This window comes from Mustela erminea, chromosome X (genome assembly GCF_009829155.1).
Source record: "Mustela erminea isolate mMusErm1 chromosome X, mMusErm1.Pri, whole genome shotgun sequence".
Lineage (NCBI taxonomy): Eukaryota > Metazoa > Chordata > Mammalia > Carnivora > Mustelidae > Mustela > Mustela erminea.
Window position 1 is genome coordinate 70,737,677 of NC_045635.1, and position 18,886 is coordinate 70,756,562.

Sequence of the window (18,886 nt, forward strand, 5' to 3'; positions counted from 1 at the left end):
TCGTGAAAGACATATGCCCTCGGTTTTTTTGTACTGATACAGTTTCATTTTGTTTTGTTTTCAAAGCACCTAGATAACTGTATTAAGCCCAGTAATGAATAAATTTGTTTACATAACAATACTTGAGGATTTTTTTTCCCCATTTACAGATGAAGAAACTTAGCCTTGAGGAAGTTAGGTAACTTGCATTGGGTCACATACCTAGTATGACTTGAAGGTGAGACTGGAAACCAGATTAATAAACCTCCAAATCCCATGTTCTTTCCTCTATTACTATAGGGTCTCATTAAATTAAAACTAGCCCTTTTTCCTAATCTGCCATATATTTGCCATTCTGGTTAAATATTTCAAGTCTTTGCCTTTAATCCCAAACTGTTTTTTATCAGCAAACTTTATTACTCTCAAAATTAACTTCTTTAAACAAAGGCAGTGTTTAGGCTAAAGAAATAATATAAAAGTACCAATTGCAAAAATGAAGATGGTGGCATAGTAAAAGGACCCTAGGTTTGTCTCCTCCCTAGAACACAACTAAATGACTATCAGATCATTCTGAATATCCCAGAAAAACAACCTGAAGAATGACAGAACTCTACAATGGAAGGGAGAGAAGAAGCCACATCAAAGAAGAATATAGGAAGTGAGAAGACATGGTTTATGGGAGAAATGGATTGCTGATGCTGTGTAGGGGAGGGAACCATGATACCAGAGAAAGATGAGTGAAAGGGTGGAGCACACAGTGGAACTCATAAGGATAACACTTCCCTGAAGCCACTGGCTGGAAAAACGAGCGGAGCTGATGTTCATGAGTTTTTGCAACCAGCAGGACTTAAAGACTGGAGTTTTAAAGGTCAGCAGTCTAGTCTAGGATAAAGCCCTGAAGATGCTATGTTCCTCCTGGAAAGAGGCAGGCAAACAACCCTGGGGGAAGACAGAGTGGAAAGAGTGAGCTGAGGAACTGCCTGGGTCATACATTGGGGAGATTATCGGCTCTTCTAGGAGCTCCTCCATGAAAGATAGCATTCACAGACATGCCTCTCCATTTTCCTCTCCCACCCCTCAGCATAAACACAGAGCCACCTGCCGAGGGCAGTTGGGCCCCCACCCTAACCACCTAGCATGCTTACTCTGGGTCCCATACCCCTGTGCTCTGGCACAACCGCACTTGCAGGTCAAGCCTCTCTCAATCCCAGCACAATGAAACACACCCAGAGGGCTGACACAGACTACTGATGACATCATCCCCCTAGAACCTGGAGTTCTGAAAGTCCCCAGGGTTGGCTGGGATAGAACCTAAAGTATCTACTGCTTCTGGGAAAAAGGTAGTAAAACAGCCCCAAAACAGACAGCATGCAGGCAGCGATCTGCAGGGGTACATGGGACACACAGCAGAGAGAATATTTGCTCCTCCTGGGGTGATTTCCTGAAAGCAGCAAGCACAGAGACCCCACTCCATGAACAAAGGAGCTGGATGACACCATTTCCTTCCACCACTCCTCAGCATAAACAGAGGACCACCTTTTGTACCACAGAGCCAATACCCGTGGTCTAACTTGTTTACACCAGGTTCCACACCCCTGTACTCTGCTGGTACAGACCTTTAAGGTCAAGTCTGCCTCTATCCCAGTGCAGTGGGCCTCTTCTCCATAAGACCAGCAGAAATCCCTGCCCGTACCACCTCCTCTCCCAACCAGAGAGATTTGCAAGGCTTCATTACTAGAAGAAGTAGCATTAGGACTCATTTATCAAGCAGACCAGAACACACCTAGTTAAAACTCAACACACAGGGACCAAGGACCAAACACTGCCTACTGCAGGCAAGGAGAGCCTCTGCAGACAGTAATGAAAGAGCAGCCAAAACACACCAGCAGAGCACATACAGCACACACCAGCGACAATCCCTGAAGCACCAGACCCTGGACACAATATGAACTCTTCTGCATAAAAACATTACTCTCAGGATCAGGAAACATAACAGGCTTTTCTAACACACACAAGACAGAGATTCAGACAAAGGGGCAAATGGAAAGACTTATCCCAAATGAGAGAACAAGATAAGGTCATGGCAAAAGATCTAAGTGAAACAGATGTTTAGATAACATGCCTGATGGAGAATTTAAAACAACAATCATAAGGATACTTGCTGGGCTTGAGAAAAGGATGACAGACTTTAGGAATGTCCTTCTGCAGAGATTTTTTAAAAAATTAAAAAAAAAAAACCAGCCAGAAATGAAAAATTCAGTAACTGAGATCTGAAACAGACTAGATGAAGAGAACACAAAGCAGCAGCAAAGGAGTAAATAAGTGATTAGAAAGGAAAAAAAAAGGAAAAGAAAAGAAAAGGGAAAAAATGAAGCTGAATAAAAGAGAGTTATGGAATATGGGAATAGACTAGGGAACTCTGACTCCATGAACAGGAGTCCTGGAAGAAGAGAAGAAAAAAAAAAAGGACAGGAAATTTATTTCAGGAAATAATGGCTGAAAACCTCCCTAGCATGGGGAGAGGAGAAATAAGACAGCAGAGAAGTAGGAGGCCCTGTTTCAACCGGTCCCCTGAAGTGAGCTAATAATCTACCAGAACACTCACATCACAACCAGTGAATCAGCCTGAGATGTAGGATTATACACTGCTGGATCTCTACAGGGACAGAAGACTCCAGTGGACAGGTAAAGTGGAGTAAGAATGCTTGGACTGATATTGGAGGATAAACAGAAGGTGGAGGGAGCCACCAGAAGCGACCCATTGGAAAGTAATACACCAATACAAGTGCCCTTTGACTGGGGAACTGGGGACCAGCGTTAACATGGAGTCTGGTTAAAAGCACTCAAAAAAAGCCAAAGATCTTAAGGGGCAACTGGTGGAATCAGTCAGTCATGAGCACGGGACTAAGCCCACGGTTGCAGGATGGTCACTGCTGGTGACCACACATGCCAGACAGAGTGCAGTGGAGCCTCCAGGTCCTAGTTTCTGAGTACAAGCCTTTCCGCTGCTTGCACCACCACTCTGGCTGGGCACACACCTGCCACACCTGAGAAAACCTGGTGTGGGCGCCCGCCAGCAGTCTCTAGGACTGCAGCCTTCCGCGACTGACTGAGGGGTCTGAGTACTCCCAGCCCGCGCCTCAGAGAACCCAGTGCTGTCTGTGGTCCGAGTCCCTCAGCTGCAGCCTTCTGAGACCTGCGAGAATGTGGGGTCTGAGCACACCTTGCATAAACCTGGACTCCAGACAGCAGTCCCGGCAAAGGCAGCCAATGAAAGCAGGAACCCTGGACCCGTATCGCTCATGGTTTTAGTGGCACAAGGGTGCAGAGACAAGCAGGGGACTCAGGTGACCACTGAGATGGTGGCAGGGGGTGCACATCGACTGGGGGAGGTTGCAGTATTCAGCGGAGGTGGCAGAGAGACTCATCTGTGTGTTCTGGACCACCCAGAGGGGAACAATCTGAGGCTTCTCTTTGAGGCGGAGGTCTGGGTACAGACACTTGACTTTGCACTAAACCTACAAAAAGTCGCAAAAAGCCGCCAAAGAACAAAACCCTCCAGAGAACAAAAACCTGTAAAACTGGTTTCCACAGAGCCCAGCCCCTTGATAGCCCGCAGGGCCACTGAACCTAAGCAAGATTGATGGGAAAACAATGTAGCAGGCCCCTCCCTCAGAAGAGAAGCCAAAAGAACAAGAAGACAATAGCACAGGGTCCCCATAAAACTGTAAACCCACAACAACAGGGGAAAACAATATATTAAGCTCCCAGTATTGCTCTAAAACCTGTATATTTCATAGATACAACTTTTCTTTTTTTTTATTTGTTCTCACGATTCTTGTTCTTTTAATTTTTTTAACCTATTTACAATAACTAAAGGTTTAATACAACATATTCCATAATAACTTTTTAACTTGAACTTTTTTCATACATATCCTGTGTTTCTTTTTCTCTTTTTTTAAATATACATAAATATATAGGCTTCAAGGTAATCCTTTTTGCCCTACTCAAAACTACCCCTATATATAAACCAGTTTTAATTTCCCTGCATCTCTGGAAAGTTGAGTCCTTTAACAAAGTTAACAAGATACACCCAGGAAGAACGGAAATAACCTTCCTTGCCCATATCTAGGATTTATAACCACCCTCCCATCTTATTCTTCTCTCAGTGTTTCTGTGAATTTGCTTTGTTCTGGTATAAATAATAATCTTATTCATAAGGTTCATTTTGCTAAGTTCTTCTTTTTTTTCTTGTCATTTACTTTTGTTGGTCTTTTTGTTTCATTTTTGTTTATGTACCTTATCTTACTTTTGGGGCTCATTTTGGTGGGGTTCACTGTTTTCCTTTCTCATTCTCTTTTTTTCCTTCTTAGTGGTGACTACCGAATATGTCAGAAAGGGAATTCAGGTTAACAATTAAATAGGCAATGCCTACATTGGAGAAAACTGTTAGTGACAACATAGAATCTCTAAGGGCAGAAGTAAGAGTCAATCTGGCAGAAGTTAAAAATGCTATTAATGAGATCCAATCTAATCTAAATACTCTAACAGCTAGAGTAACCGAGGGAGAACATCAAATTAGTGATGTAGAACAAACTAAAAGAAATAAAGGATCAGGAGGAGGCCTGGAAAAAACAGCTTAGAAGCCATGAAAACAGAATTATGGAAATAAAGGACACCATGAAATATTCCAATGTGAGAATTACTGGGATCCCTGAGTGGATGGAGAAAGGGAGAAAACTAGAAGATACAACTGAACAAATTCTGGATAAGAATTTGCCCTAAGCTGGGGATTGGAACAAGTGTTCCTGTCCTAGAGGCAGAAAAACACTCCCCAAGATCAACAAATCTAGAAAGACCTAAGACAATAAATTGTAAAATTCACAAATCATAATTTTAGACAAGAGGTCCTAAGGGCAGCTAAGGGGAAGAAATTCCTTGTGTACAGAGAAAGGACCATCAGAATAACAGCATACCTGTCCAGAGAAACTTGGCAAGCCAGAAAGAGCAGGCAAGACATATTCAGGGCACTAAATGAGAAGAACATGCAGCCAAGAATACTTTATCCAGCAAGGTTGACATTCAGAATGGATGGAGAGATAAAGAGCTTCCAAGACCCGCAAGGTTCTGGCACTATTACTTGGTCCAAGCCAGCACTACAAGAAATAATAAGGCGGGGGGGGGCGTTCTATAAAAGAAGAAAGAACCCAAGAGTGACATAGAACAGAAATTTAAAGAGGCAATCTATAGAAGTAAGACTTCACAGGCAAATAACACTTATCCATAAAACTTATCTTTCAATAATCACTCTCAATGTGAATGGCCCATATCCTCCCATAAAATACACAGGGTTGCATTTTGGATAAAATGACAAGACCTGTCCATATGCTGTCTACAAGAGACAGGTTTGGAACCTAAAGATCAACCAGACTGAAAGTGAAGGGATGGAGAACAACTTACATACCAATGGGTCTCAAAAAACAAAGCTGGGGTAGCAATTCTCCTATCAGATAAATTAGATTTTAAGCTAAAGATTATAGTCAGAGATACAGAAGGAAACTACACCATTCATAAAACATCTATCCACTAAAAAGATCTAACAATTGTAAATACTTATGCCCCCAATATGGGAGCGACCAACTACATAAGCCAACTGTTAATCAAAATAGAGTCACATTGATATGAGTACATTAACTGAAGGGGATATTAACATGTTGCTCTCAGTAATACATCATCCAAGCATAAAGTCAATAAAGAAACAAAAGCATTGAATGACACATTGGACCAGATGGACCTCATAGATATATACAGAACATTCCACCCTAAAACAATAGAATACACATTCTTCTCAAGTGCACATAGAACTTTCTCCAGAATAGGCCACATACTGGGTCACAAATCAGGGCTCAACCAACGCCAAAAGACTGAGATTATTCCCTGCATATTCTCAGACCACAATGCTTTGAAACTGGAAATCAACCACAAGAAAAAGTTTGGAAGGAATTCAAATAATTGGAAGCTAAAGACCATCCTATGCAAGAATGTTTGGGTCAAACAGGAAATCAAAGAAGAACTTAAACTTAAATGAGAATGAAGACACATTGGTACAAAACCTCTGGGATACGGCAAAGGCAGTACTAAGGGGGAAATACATAGCCATCCAAGCCGCACCCAAAAAAACTGAAAAATCACAAACACACCAGCACTCTTTACACCTTAAAGAACTGGAAAATCAACAACAAATTAAGCTAACCTCACACACAAGAAGGGAAATCATCAAGATTAGAGCAGAGATCAGTGAGTTAGAAACTAGAGATACAGTAGAACACATCAACGAAACTAGAAGCTGGTTCTTTGAAAGCATCAATAAGATCAATCAACCACTGGGCAAACAAATCCAAAAGAAAAGAGAGAGGATGCAAATTAATAACATTATGAATGAAAGGGGAGAGATCACGACTAACACCATGGAAATAGAAACAATCATCAGAAATTATTATCAACAGCTATACACCAATACGTTAAGCAGCCTAGAAGAAATAGATACATTCCTGGAAACCTATAAACTTCCAAGACTGAAACAGAAGAAACTGACAACCTGAATAGACCAATATCTAGTAACGAGATTGAAGCAGTGATCAAAAATACCCCAAAAAACAAGAGTCCAGGACCTTCCCCAAAGTCCCTGGGGAATTCTACCAAAAATTCAAAGAAGAAATAATACCTATTCTCCTAAAGCTGTTTCAAAAGATCGAAACAGAAGGAAAACTTCCAGACTCTTTCTATGAAGCCAGCATTATCCTGATCCCCAAACCAGGCAAAGACCCCACCAAAAAGGAGAATTTCAGACCAATATCCCAGATGAATATAGATGCCAAGATTCTCAACAACATCCTAGCTAATAGGATCCAACAGTACATTAAAAAGATTATCGACCATGACCAGGTGAGATTTATCCATGGGATGCAAGGGTGGTTCAGCATTCACAAATCAATCAATGTGATAGAACGAATCAGTAAGAGAAGAGAGAAGAACCACATGGTCCTCTCAATTGATGCAGATAAAGCATTTGACAAGATATAACATTGTTCCTGATTAAAACACTTCAAAGTGTAGGGGTAGAGGGAACATTCCTCAACTTCATAAAATCTATCTATGGAAAACCCACATCAAATATCATTCTCAATGGGGAAAAGCTGAGAGCCGTTCCTTTGAGATCAGGAACACAACAAGGGTGCCCACTCTCACCACTGTTGTTCAACATAGTACTAGAAGTCCTATCAACAGCAATCAGACAACAAAAATAAGTAAAAAGTATTGAAATTGGCAAAGAAGAAGTCAAACTCTCTCTCTTTGCAGATGTTATGATACTTTATATGGAAAACCAAAAGACGCCACCCCCAAACTACTAGAACTCATACAGCAATTCAGTAATATGGCAGGATACAAAATCAGTGCATGGAAATCAGTAGCTTTCTTATACACTAACAATGAAAATATAGAAAAGGAAATTAGAGAATCCATTCCATTTACTATAGCACCAAGAACCATAAGATACCTGGGAATAAACCTAACCAAAGAAGTAAAGGATCTGTACTCAAGGAACCAGAGAACACTCATGAAAGAAATTGAAGACGACACAAAAAGATGGAAGAGCATTCCATGCTCATGGATCAGAAGAATAATCATTGTTAAAATGTCTGTACTGCCCAGAGCAATCTATACTTTCAATGCCATCCCGACCAAATTCCACCAGCATTTTTCAAGGTGATGGAGCAAAGAATCCTAAAATTTGTATGGAATCAGAAGAGATCCCGAATTGCTAAGGAAATGTTGAAAAAGAAAAAACCGGGGGCACCACGTTGTCTGATTTCAAGCTTTACTACAAAGCTGTGATCACCAAGACAGCATGGTACTAACACAAAAACAGACACATAGACCAGTGAAAGAGAGTAGTGATCCCAGATATGGACCCTCAGCTCTATGGTCAAATAATCTTCGACAAAGCAGAAAAAAATGCACGGTGGAAAAAAGTCTTTTCAATAAACTGTGCTGGGAAAATTGGACAGCTATGTATAGAAGAATGAAACTTGACCATTCTCTTAACACCATAAACAAAGATAAACTCAAAATGGATAAAAGACCTCAACATGAGACAGGAATCTACCAAAATCCTAAAGAAGAACATAGGCAGTAACCTCTTTGACATCGGCCACAGCAACTTCTTTCAAGACATTTCTCAAAAGGCAAAGGAAACAAAAGCGAAAATAAATTTGGGGGACTTCATCAAGATAAAAAGCTTCTGGGCTGCCTTCAGTGGGTTAAGCCTCTGCCTTCAGCTCAGGTCACAATCTCAGGGTCCTGGGATCAAGCCCTCCCTCGGGCTCTCTGTTCAGCAGGCAGCCTGCTTCCCCACCCCCTTGTCTGCCTCTCTGCCTACTTGTGATCTCTGTCTGTTAAATAATTAAATAAAATCTTTAAAAAAATAAAATAAAAAGCTTCTGCACAGCGAAGGAAATAGTCAACAAAACAAGGAGGCAACCCACAGAATGGTAGAAGTTGTTCACAAATGACATTACAGACAAAGGGCTAATATCCAAGATCTATAAAGAACTCCTCAAACTCAATACTCAATAAACAGATAATCACGTCAAAAAATGGGCCGAAGACATGGACAGACACTTCTCCAAAGAAGACATACAAATGGCTAACAGACACATGAAAAAATGGTCATCATCATTAGTCATCAGGGAGATTCAAATCAAAACCACATTGAGATACCGCCTTACCCCAGTTAGAATGGCCAAAATCAACAAGGCAGTAAACAAGTGCTGGACAGGATGTGGAAAAAGGGGAACCCTCTTACACTATTGGTGGAAATGCAAGTTGGTGCAGCCACTTTGGAAAACAGTGTGGACATTCCTTAAGAAATTAAAAATAGAACTACCCTATGACCCTGCAATTGCACTACTGGATATTTACCCCCAAAGATACAGATGTAGTGAAAAGAAGGGCCATATGTACCCCAATGTTCATAGCAGCAATGGCCACAATCACCAAACTGTGGAAAGAGCCACGATGCCCTTCAATGGACGAATGGACAAAGAAGATATGGTCCATATATACTATGGAGTATTATGCCTCCATCAGAGAGGATGAATAACCAACTTTTGTATCAACATGGACGGGACTGGTGGAGATTATGGTGAGTGAAATGAGTCAAGCAGAGAGTCAATTATCACATGGTTTCACTTACTTGTAGAGCATTAAGGAATAACATGGAGGACATTAGGAGAAAGGAAAAGTAAATTGGGGAAAATCGGAGGGGGAGATGAAGCATGAGAGACTTTGGACTCTGAGAAACAAACACGGTTTTGGAGGGGAGGTGGGTGGGAGATGGTTGAGCCTGGTGGTAGGTATTATGGAGAGCATGTGCTACATGGAGCACTAGGTGTGGTGCATAAACAACAAATCTTGGATCACTGAGAAAAATAAAATTAAATTTTAAAAAAAGAGAGAAAACTTCCCTAAATTGGGAAAGGAAATAGATATCCAGATCCAGGAGGCACAGAGAACGCCCAGCAAAATCAACAAGAACAAGCAAACACCAAGACATAGTGTAATTAAATTTGCAAAATTCGATAAAGACAAAATTCTAAAAGCAGCAAAACAAAAGCAGTGTCTAAATTACAAAGGAAGACCCATAAGCCTAGTTGCAGGTCTCACAAAAGAAACTTGGGAAGCCAGAAGATAGTGGCATGCTATATTCAAAGTGCTGAATTGGAAGAATCTGCAACCAAGAATACTCTATCCAGCAAGGCTCTGATTCACAATAGGAGAGATAAAGGTTTCCCAGACAAACAAAACCAAAAGGATTTCATAACCACTAAACCAGCCTTAAAGAATTATTAAAACAGATGAAAAAAACAAGACACATCTATATGCTGCCTACAAAAAAATCATTATAGATCTAAGGATACCAGCAGACTGAAAATAAGAAGATGGAAAAATATTTATTACTCAAATGGATGTCAAAAGAAAGCTGGAGTAATAATACTTCTACCTGACAAACTAGATTTTAAAGCAAAGACTATAACTAAAGATGAAGAAAGGCACTATACCATAATAAAGGGGACTATCCAACCAAAAGAACTAACAATTAAAAATATTTATGCCCCAAACATGGGAGTAACTCAAATATATAAAATAATTAGTAGCAACCACTTAAAGGAACTCATTGATAATAATAATATATTAGTAGAAGACTTTAACATTCTACTTACATCAATAAACAAATCATCTAAGCAGAAAATCAACAGGGAAACAATGGCTTTAAAAAACACACTAGACCAGATGTACTTAACAGATATATCCAGAACATTTCATCCTAAAACAGCAGAATATACATTCTCTTCAAGTGTACATGGGACATTCTACAGACTAGATCACATACTATGTCACAAAACAGGCCTCAAAAAAAATGTCTGACATAATACCATGCATGTTCTCTGACCACAACACTATGATCCCGGAAGTCAAACACAAGAAAATATCTGGAAAGGCAATGAATACACGGAGGTAAAAAAATATGCTACTAAAGAATGAACGGATGAATCAGAAAATCAAAAAACAATGACAAAAACAAGAACAACAATACATGGAAACAAATGAAAATGAAAATGCAATGTTCAAAAACCTTCGGAATGCAGGAAAAACAGCCGTAAGAGGGAAGCATATAGCAATACAGGCCTACAACAAAAAAGAAGAAAACTCTCAAGTAGACAACCTAACCTTACACAGGAATGAGCTAGAAAAAGAAAAATGAATGAAGCCCAAAGCAAGCAGAAGGAGGGAAATAAAAATTAGAGCAGAAATAAATGATATAGCAACTAAGAAAACGATAAAACAGATCAAAGAAATCAGGAGCTAGTTCTTTTTAAAAATTAGTAATATTGATAAATGTCTAGTCAAACTTTATAAAAAAGAACAGAGAAAGGAACCAAATAAATAAAATTACAATTGACAGAAGAGAAATAATAAGAAACACCACAGACAGACAAACAATTACAAGGGAATATTATGAAGCATTATATGCCAAAATTGGACAATGTGGAAGAAATGGTTAACTTCATAGAGACATATAAACTACCAAAACTGAAGCAGAAAGAAACATAAAACATTAACAGACCAATAACCAGCATAAAAATTAAATCAGTCATCAGAAATCTCCCAGCAAAACGAAATCCAGGACTCGATGACTTCACAGGAATATTCTATCAAATGCTAAAAGAATCAATACCTATTCTTCTCAAGCTATCCCAAAAAATAGAAATGGATGGAAAACTACCAAATTCATTCTATGAGACTGGCATTATCCTAATTTCTAAACCAAAGTCTCCACTAAAAACTCCAGGCCAATATTCTTGATGAAAATGATTGCAAAATTCTCAATAAAATACTAGCAAATTGAAATAAATAGTACACTAAAAGAATTATTCACCACAATCAAGTGGGATTTATTCCTGGACTGCAAGGATCATTCAATACTCATAAATTAATCAATGTGAGACACCACATTAATAAAAGAAATAATAAGAACCATATGATCCTTTCAATAGTACAGGAAAAGCATTTGACAAAATACTACATACATTCATGATAAAAAACCTCAAAAAAGTCAGAGTAGAGGGAACATAACATAATAAAGGTCATATATGAACAACTGAGAGCTCTTCCTCTATGGTCAGGAACAAGACAGGGATGTCTACTCTTACCACTGTTATTTAACATGTTACTAAAAGTCCTAGCCACAGCAATCAGACAACAAAAAGAATTAAAAAAGCAACCCATTTGGCAAAGAAGAATTCAAAATTTAACTACTTGCAGATGACATCATACTCTATACAGAAAACCTGAAAGACTCCAACAAAAAAATTGCTGAATGGATACAGGACTTCAGTGAAGTCACGGGAAACAAAACCAATATACAGCAAATTGTTGCATTTCTATACACCAGTAATGAAGCACCAGAAAGAGAAATCAAGAAATCAACCCCACTCACAATTGCACCAAAAACCATAAGATGGCCAGGAGTAAACCTAACAAAAGAAGCAAAAGACCTGTACTCTGAAAACTATGAAACAGTGAGGGAGAATAAACAATCCTAAAATTTGTATGGAACCCCAAAAGACCCCGAATAGCCAAAGCAATCTTAAAAAAGGAAAGCAAAGCTGGAGGCATCACAATTTCAGACTTCAAGTCATATGACAAAGCTGTAGGGATCAAGACAGTATGGTACTGGCACAAAAACAGACACAGATCAATGGGACAACATAGAAAACCCTGAACTGAACCCACAACTACAAAGTCAACTAATCTTTGACAAAGCAGGGAAGAATATCTAATGGTCAAAAGACTGTCTCTTCAACAAATGGGGTTGCAAAAACTGGGCAACATGCAGAAGAATGAAACTGTACCACTTACTTCCACCACATACAAAAATAAATTCAAAATGGATTAAAGACCTAATTGTGAGGCAGGCAACCTCTCAAATCCTAGAGAACACAGGCAGTCATCTCTTTGACATCAGCTGTAGTAACTTCTTACTTAAATAAGTCTCCTGGGGCAAGGGAAACAAAAGAAAAAAAAACAATTGGGATGTCATCAAAATAAAAAGCTCCTACACAGTGAAGGAAATAAGCAACAAAAGTAAAAGGCAACCTAGGGAATGGGAGAAGATATCTGCAAATGGTGTACCTGATAAAGGGTTAGTATCTAAAATATATAAAGTACTTATAGGGGTGCCTGGGTGGCTCAGTGGGTTAAGCCTCTGCCTTTGGCTCAGGTCATGGTCTCAGGATCCTGGAATGGAGCCCCATATCAGGTTCTCTGCTCTGTAGGGATCCTGTTTCCCCCTCTGTCTCTGCCGGCCTCTCCGCCTACTTGTGATCTCTCTCTCTGTGTAAAATAAATAAATAAACTCTTTAAAAAATAAAAAAGAACTTGAGGGTGCCTGGGTGGCTCAGTGGGTTAAGCCTCTGCCTTCAGCTCAGGTCATGATCTCAGGGTCCTGGGATAGAGCCCCTGCATTGGGCTCTCTGCTCAGCAGGAAGCCTGCTTCCCCCCTCTCTCTGCCTGCCTCTCTACCTTCTTGTGATTTCTCTCTCTGTCAAATAAATAAATAAAAATATTTTTAAAAAAGAACTTATAAACCTAAATACCAAAAAAATATAATCCAGTTAAAAAATGAGCAGAAAACACGAATAGACTTTTTTTTTTAATAAATAGACATTTTTGCAAAGAAGACATAGAGATGGCCAACAGACACCCTGAAAAGATGCTCAACATCACTGATCATCAGGGAAATACAAATCAAAACCACAATGAGCAATGACCTCACACCACTCAGAATGGCTAAAATTAACAACACAGGAAATAACAGATGTTGGTGAGGCTGCATAGAAAGGGGAGCCCTCTCACACTGCTGGTGGGAATGCAAAGTGGTGCAGCCAGTCTGGAAAACAGTATGGAGGCTCCTCAAAAACTTAAAAATAGAACTACCCTATGATTCAGCAATTACACTACTAGGTATTTACACAAAGGATACAAAAATAGTAATTCAAAGCGATACATGAATCTTGATGTTTAATAGCTGCATTATCTACAGGAGCCAAATTATGGAAACACAAGTATCCACTGAATGATGAATGGATAATATATATATGCATATATATGTAGATATATTATAATATATTCTCAGGTACAAAATATTACAAAATATTAAACATTATAAAAAATTCATCAGCTATAAAAAGAATTTGGAAGGACAAGGATAGAGCCAAGAGTATTATGCTAAGTGAAATCAGTCAGATACCATATGATTTCACTCATATGTGGAATTTAAGAAACAAACAAATATGGGGGTAAAAAGGAGAGGAAAACCAAGAAACAGAATCTTAACTATTAAGAATAAACTGATAAACTGTTTGAAAATAAACCGGAGGGATAATGGGTGGAGCAATAGGTTAAATAGCTGATGGGGATTAAGGAAGGCACTTAGCATGAGAGCAGGGTGTTGGCACGTAAGTGCTGAATCACTAAATTCTATACCTGAAACTAATATTACACGGAATGTTAAGTAATTGGAATTTAAGCAAAAATTTGGGAGAAAAATGAACAAATAAAAGTACCAATTACAATATAATTTGATGGGCTATAAGATGCAATTTGAAAACTACAATCAATTCCTCCTTCAGGAAGCAAGTACTCTCTCACTAAAAAGCAATGAAACAACCAACCAAATGTATACGGTAAGGCACAGAGCAGTAACTCATAAGAAGTTTATTTTACTACATCAGGCTGTTGTTTATAATAACCCTTACCCAGGAATGCCCAATACCCAGTAACATCTCAAGTAACACCTCTTTCCTCAGCCTGACAAAATCCAGTCAAGAGCTAAAATCGTTTCTTCCTGTGGAGCGATGCTCTTTGAAGGCCCTATTCCTAGTATACCTAATCGAGATAGTTCCTGCAAGAGCTCTCACAGCCAAAGCCTCTTGCTTATCTTATTTTCTGCCCCCAGGAACCTTCTTCCCAGTAGCCAAAAGAACTCATATTCCCCTTTAAAGGCCCATTTTCCACCTCTCACTGGAACCAAGCTAGTTCTTATTTCAAACCTCCAACACATTTCCCACAGGACAATTTTACAAACAGTGGTAAGGCTCTGCATCATTCTAACTCCCTATTGTGTCTTGGTCTAAAAATGTAACTCTCAGTAACTGTGAGAAAGCACATTCAGAGTCTCAAACAAATAATACTCATACTTCTGAATGATACTTCAGAGGTTAACAATTGCCCATGAAACAAGACAAGTAAAAGACAGATACTTAAAAAGACTCCACAGTATTTAATAGTGCACATAATCTTTAATTTTACCAGGATTCAACACACACAAAAACTGATGGAAATTACTTTCTTTGACATTAGAGTTAACACATTCTCACTCACATTTTCTTTAAGGATTCCAACACATTTTCAAAAAAGATATTCTACAATGAAAACATCCTTAGTCCTAAAAACTATCATGACTGGGGCTGCAAAGTTCATGCCAAAGTGTTAACATTTCCAAAGCCAATATCAACAAACACATAATTAAAAGTCAGTTGGAGAAAGACAAATCTAAGATTTCACTCACATATGGAATTTAAGAAACAAAACAAATGAACATAGGGGAAGGGAAGGGAAAGTAAAATAAGACGAAATCACACAGGGAGACAAACCATAAGAGACTCTAAACTATAGGAAACAAACTGAGGGTTGCTGGAGGGGAGGCAGATAGGGGGATGGGGTAACTGGGCAATTAAAATGGAAGGCAGTTGACGTAAGGTACACTATTATATGCAATGATGAATCACTAAATTCTAACTATGAAATTAATAATACACCAAATGTTAATTGAGTTGGATTGAAATTAAAAACTTTTTTTAAAAAAGTAAGTAAGTCTGGGAGGGGGCGCCTGGGTGGCTCAGTTGGTTGAACGTCTGCCTCTTGGTTTTGGCTCAGGTCACGATCTCTGGGTCACGAGAGAGCTCCAAGCCGCTCTGTGCTCAGCAGGAAATCTACTTGAGATTTGCTCGCTCTGCCCCATTGTGGCTTGTGCTCAAGTGTGCGCTCTCTCTCTCTCAAATAAACCTTTAAAAAAACTTTAAAAATATAGTCTGAGCAGTAAACCTGTTTCCTTCTTGTGAAAAGAAAACTTATAAACTAATAACAGAAAAAACCTCTTTTACGTGTTAAACAGGTCTGTTCAGATGTAGTATTTAGTTTTCACCTAAAATATTTTTAAGTCAGTCACTTGAAGCATCATAGTCAAATCTCGTTGATCATAACTGTTTCAGACGAAGGCAGCAGCAATATCATGTTCACCACATTAACTGTCACCATTTGTTTTACAAGATTTAAGAATTTCCATTTGAGTATTTTTCTGAATTGATGAGTTAGAGAGACGCATTGTTAAATCTCTCTAATACCTAAAATATACTGCAAACAATAAAACACCCTATGTGGTAATTATGATTCAAAACATTTCTCCATTCAAATTTAACAAAAATAATAAAATAGGAAGCATGTAAAAGACTCTCCATATCTCACCCCATCCTTATATACAAGCATGTAACTGTTTTTATATACCAGATACGTGAAACTATATGTCAACCAATTACATATGTGAATAAAATTCATCTCCCACCGAATGGTCTTGCTAGAAAATTCTTGCAAGTATGAAACATCCCTATATTCCAAGAAGAAATTTAGCTTTTTTCACTTATCCTGTTCTTAAGAGATGGAGAATATTAAAATACATTTTGGAACTGCTTAGTTTTCTAGTAAAATATTTACTACGGTGGAATGGATTCAACTTTAGACTCCTTCTGAATTTTTTCTATTACATTTCTTATTAAATGTTATCCTGGCATGGAATTTTAACCCCAATTTAGTTGAACACTGAAAAGAAAAAAGAATGTTTTTTTAAAGATGGAGCAAGTACTTGAACACAAATTAGCATCTTGAGAGGTGGAGGTCTGTGATTGCCAGTCCTACCTCAAAATGCCAGTTTGGCATTCAGACTTTTTATGAGGTCTACTGTGGCCTCTTAAGCTCTTAAACTGTCCATCCATTAAGTTATCAAAAAAAGGATCTGACTTTCCCAAAAGGCTAATTTTTAGAGTTTAAATGTTGCCCGCTCCTAACAACAACAGCAATAACACTAAAAACAGAATACCTGTGCACATCTAAGTTTTCACTGCACAGCTGACCTAAGTCCAACCAGAACAACCTCAGAAGAGTGGGAAGAGAGGAGAACCAAAATATTCTGGTTGAACCTCAAAGTCTTCCAAAGATTCATCTTGTAAGGGTAGGGTTTACTGTGTTTTCTTTTACCGACCGACGGGGGCGGGCGGGAACACCAGTTGGGGAAAGAAGAACAGGAGGAAGAGGGTGGTAGAATTGAGGGGACCCCAGAACACCACCTTAATGTCAACAAAGAAACCTGGGCGCCAGTTAATCTCCACTGGGGTTGTTACAAAACCCACAACATGTCATGGAGAAACTAGAAAACTAATCAAGGAGCACACATCCCTATAAGCCAATGTCCCCAGAGTTACTGTCACCTAGGTGTGTTTTTGTTGCGCTAGGTTCCAAAAGCGCCCGGGTTCCACAGCTAGCTTGAGTCAGCCCTGTCCGCGAAAGTGGTCCAAGAGAGCAAACCTGGCGCAGCAGATAAAGGAATGTGCTGAGCACCGCGCAGCACCTGGCGCGTTCCCCTGTCTCACTTCAGGTCTCAGAGTGAAGGAACTTCTATCACAGTTCCAGTGTGGCCCGAGAGGCAGGAGCTCCTTCTGAGACCGAGCCCGGGCCCAGGCGGCTCCGACTCCCCATGCCCCAGACCGCTGTCTCCCGAGCGAAAAGCACAGTTGGGGCAGCGCGTGCTTCACCGCCCGGCAGCCTCTGGGGAGCTGGCCTGGGCTCCCCGCCCGTCAGCCCCACGACCCTCTCTGTCCAGCCTCCAGCCAGGGTCCTGAGGGAAGGAGGGGAGTGGCTCCAGCACTCGGCCACCGCACTAACCTCGCCGCTCCTCGCGCCGCCTCGGAAAACCTCCATTTCTTGATTCCAGAGCTCGTCCTGAGGCGAGAACGGTAGCATCGCCCCTTCAGGAGCACTTGAGCAGGAGCTGCCAGCCACTGGCGCAGCCGCGCATCCCGTTCTTGGAGCTGGCCAGCCGCCGCCACCACCCGCGGAACCCCCAGCCCCTCCTTCAGCAACAGCTGCCCTGGCTGCAGGATGCCCTCAGCGGCTGGGAGAGGAGGACCGCCGCCGCGGGCATCTGCTCCCCTTAGACGAGAAAACTATGCTGCCGCTCGGAGGGCTCCGCACGACTGATGCTCACACTGCCGCCCGCGCGACTGTGGTTCGATGTTGCCTCCGTCCCCCACCCGGTCTCCGAGGGCTCCCTCCGCGTACCCAGCTCCGTCAAAATGGCGGCAGCGGCGGCGTTACCTGTGTTGCGCTGGGAACCCCCCTCCCTGCCCCGCGGCGGCAGCACTGGAGCGTCACCCGAACGTCAATGGAGATTCCCCAACCTGGGTTGAAGGGAGGGGGTGGGGAAGAGCGGGGTGAACACGGAGAACCGCGTGGTTGGGGATTGTGTGAGAAAGGAGAAGAACGCGCACGGCGAGAGGGCGGGAGAAGAGTTGTAAAAGACACTGCTTGCTCTGCGGTAAACCTGCCCACTACACGGAGCATGCGCGTCGCCTTCACACAGGCTCAGCGGGCCCTCTCAAGTCTGCGAAGCTGGCTTGCAGGCGGGAAGATTCCCAAAACGAATGTGGCAACTGGGAGACGCTCTATAGCGTTGGAGGAGTCAGTGTCAGGGGAGGACTCCAGGAATATCGGCTTGCAGGGCTCACAAAAGCAGGTGTCGTATACACCGAGCCACACCCATTTGTGTATAGTGAAGAGTAGTGGGCCAGGGATTTCAGTCCAGTGTACATTGGGTTTCTAAAAGCTGGAAGCAGGAAGAAAATGCATTTAAAACAAACTAGTACACCTGAACTCCCTAACTCTTCCAACCCCATCCCTCTCAGCGTTTCCAAAGTACTGGTGACATGCAGTGTTTCTAGACTTCATAAATGTTTATTCTACATTCTTCTTAGCTTACAAACATGCATACATCTCTCTCATTTAAAAAAATCAAAAACCTTCCCTCAACTTAAGGATTTTTTTTTAAGATTTTATTTATTTATTCGACAGAGAGAGATGACAAGTAGGCAGAGAGGCAGGCAGAGAGAGAGGAGGAAGCAGGCTCTCCGCTGAGCAGAGAGCCCGATGCGGGGCTCGATCCCAGGACCCTGAG

At 40.7% G+C, this 18,886-nt stretch overlaps 1 protein-coding gene across 3 annotated transcripts in view; it reads right to left on the reverse strand.

Annotated features, from left to right (window-relative positions):
- Window positions 1-18,226, reverse strand: part of RPS6KA6 (ribosomal protein S6 kinase A6) — a 191,515-nt gene extending 173,289 nt beyond the window's left edge. For all 3 annotated transcript variants that reach the window (XM_032330486.1, XM_032330487.1, XM_032330485.1), the window contains exon 1: window positions 17,599-18,226. In XM_032330486.1, the coding sequence (XP_032186377.1) occupies window positions 17,599-17,676 (78 nt within the window). In that variant the 5' untranslated portion in view covers window positions 17,677-18,226. The remainder of the gene's footprint in view (window positions 1-17,598) is intronic.
- Between the last annotated feature and the right edge of the window lie 660 nt (window positions 18,227-18,886).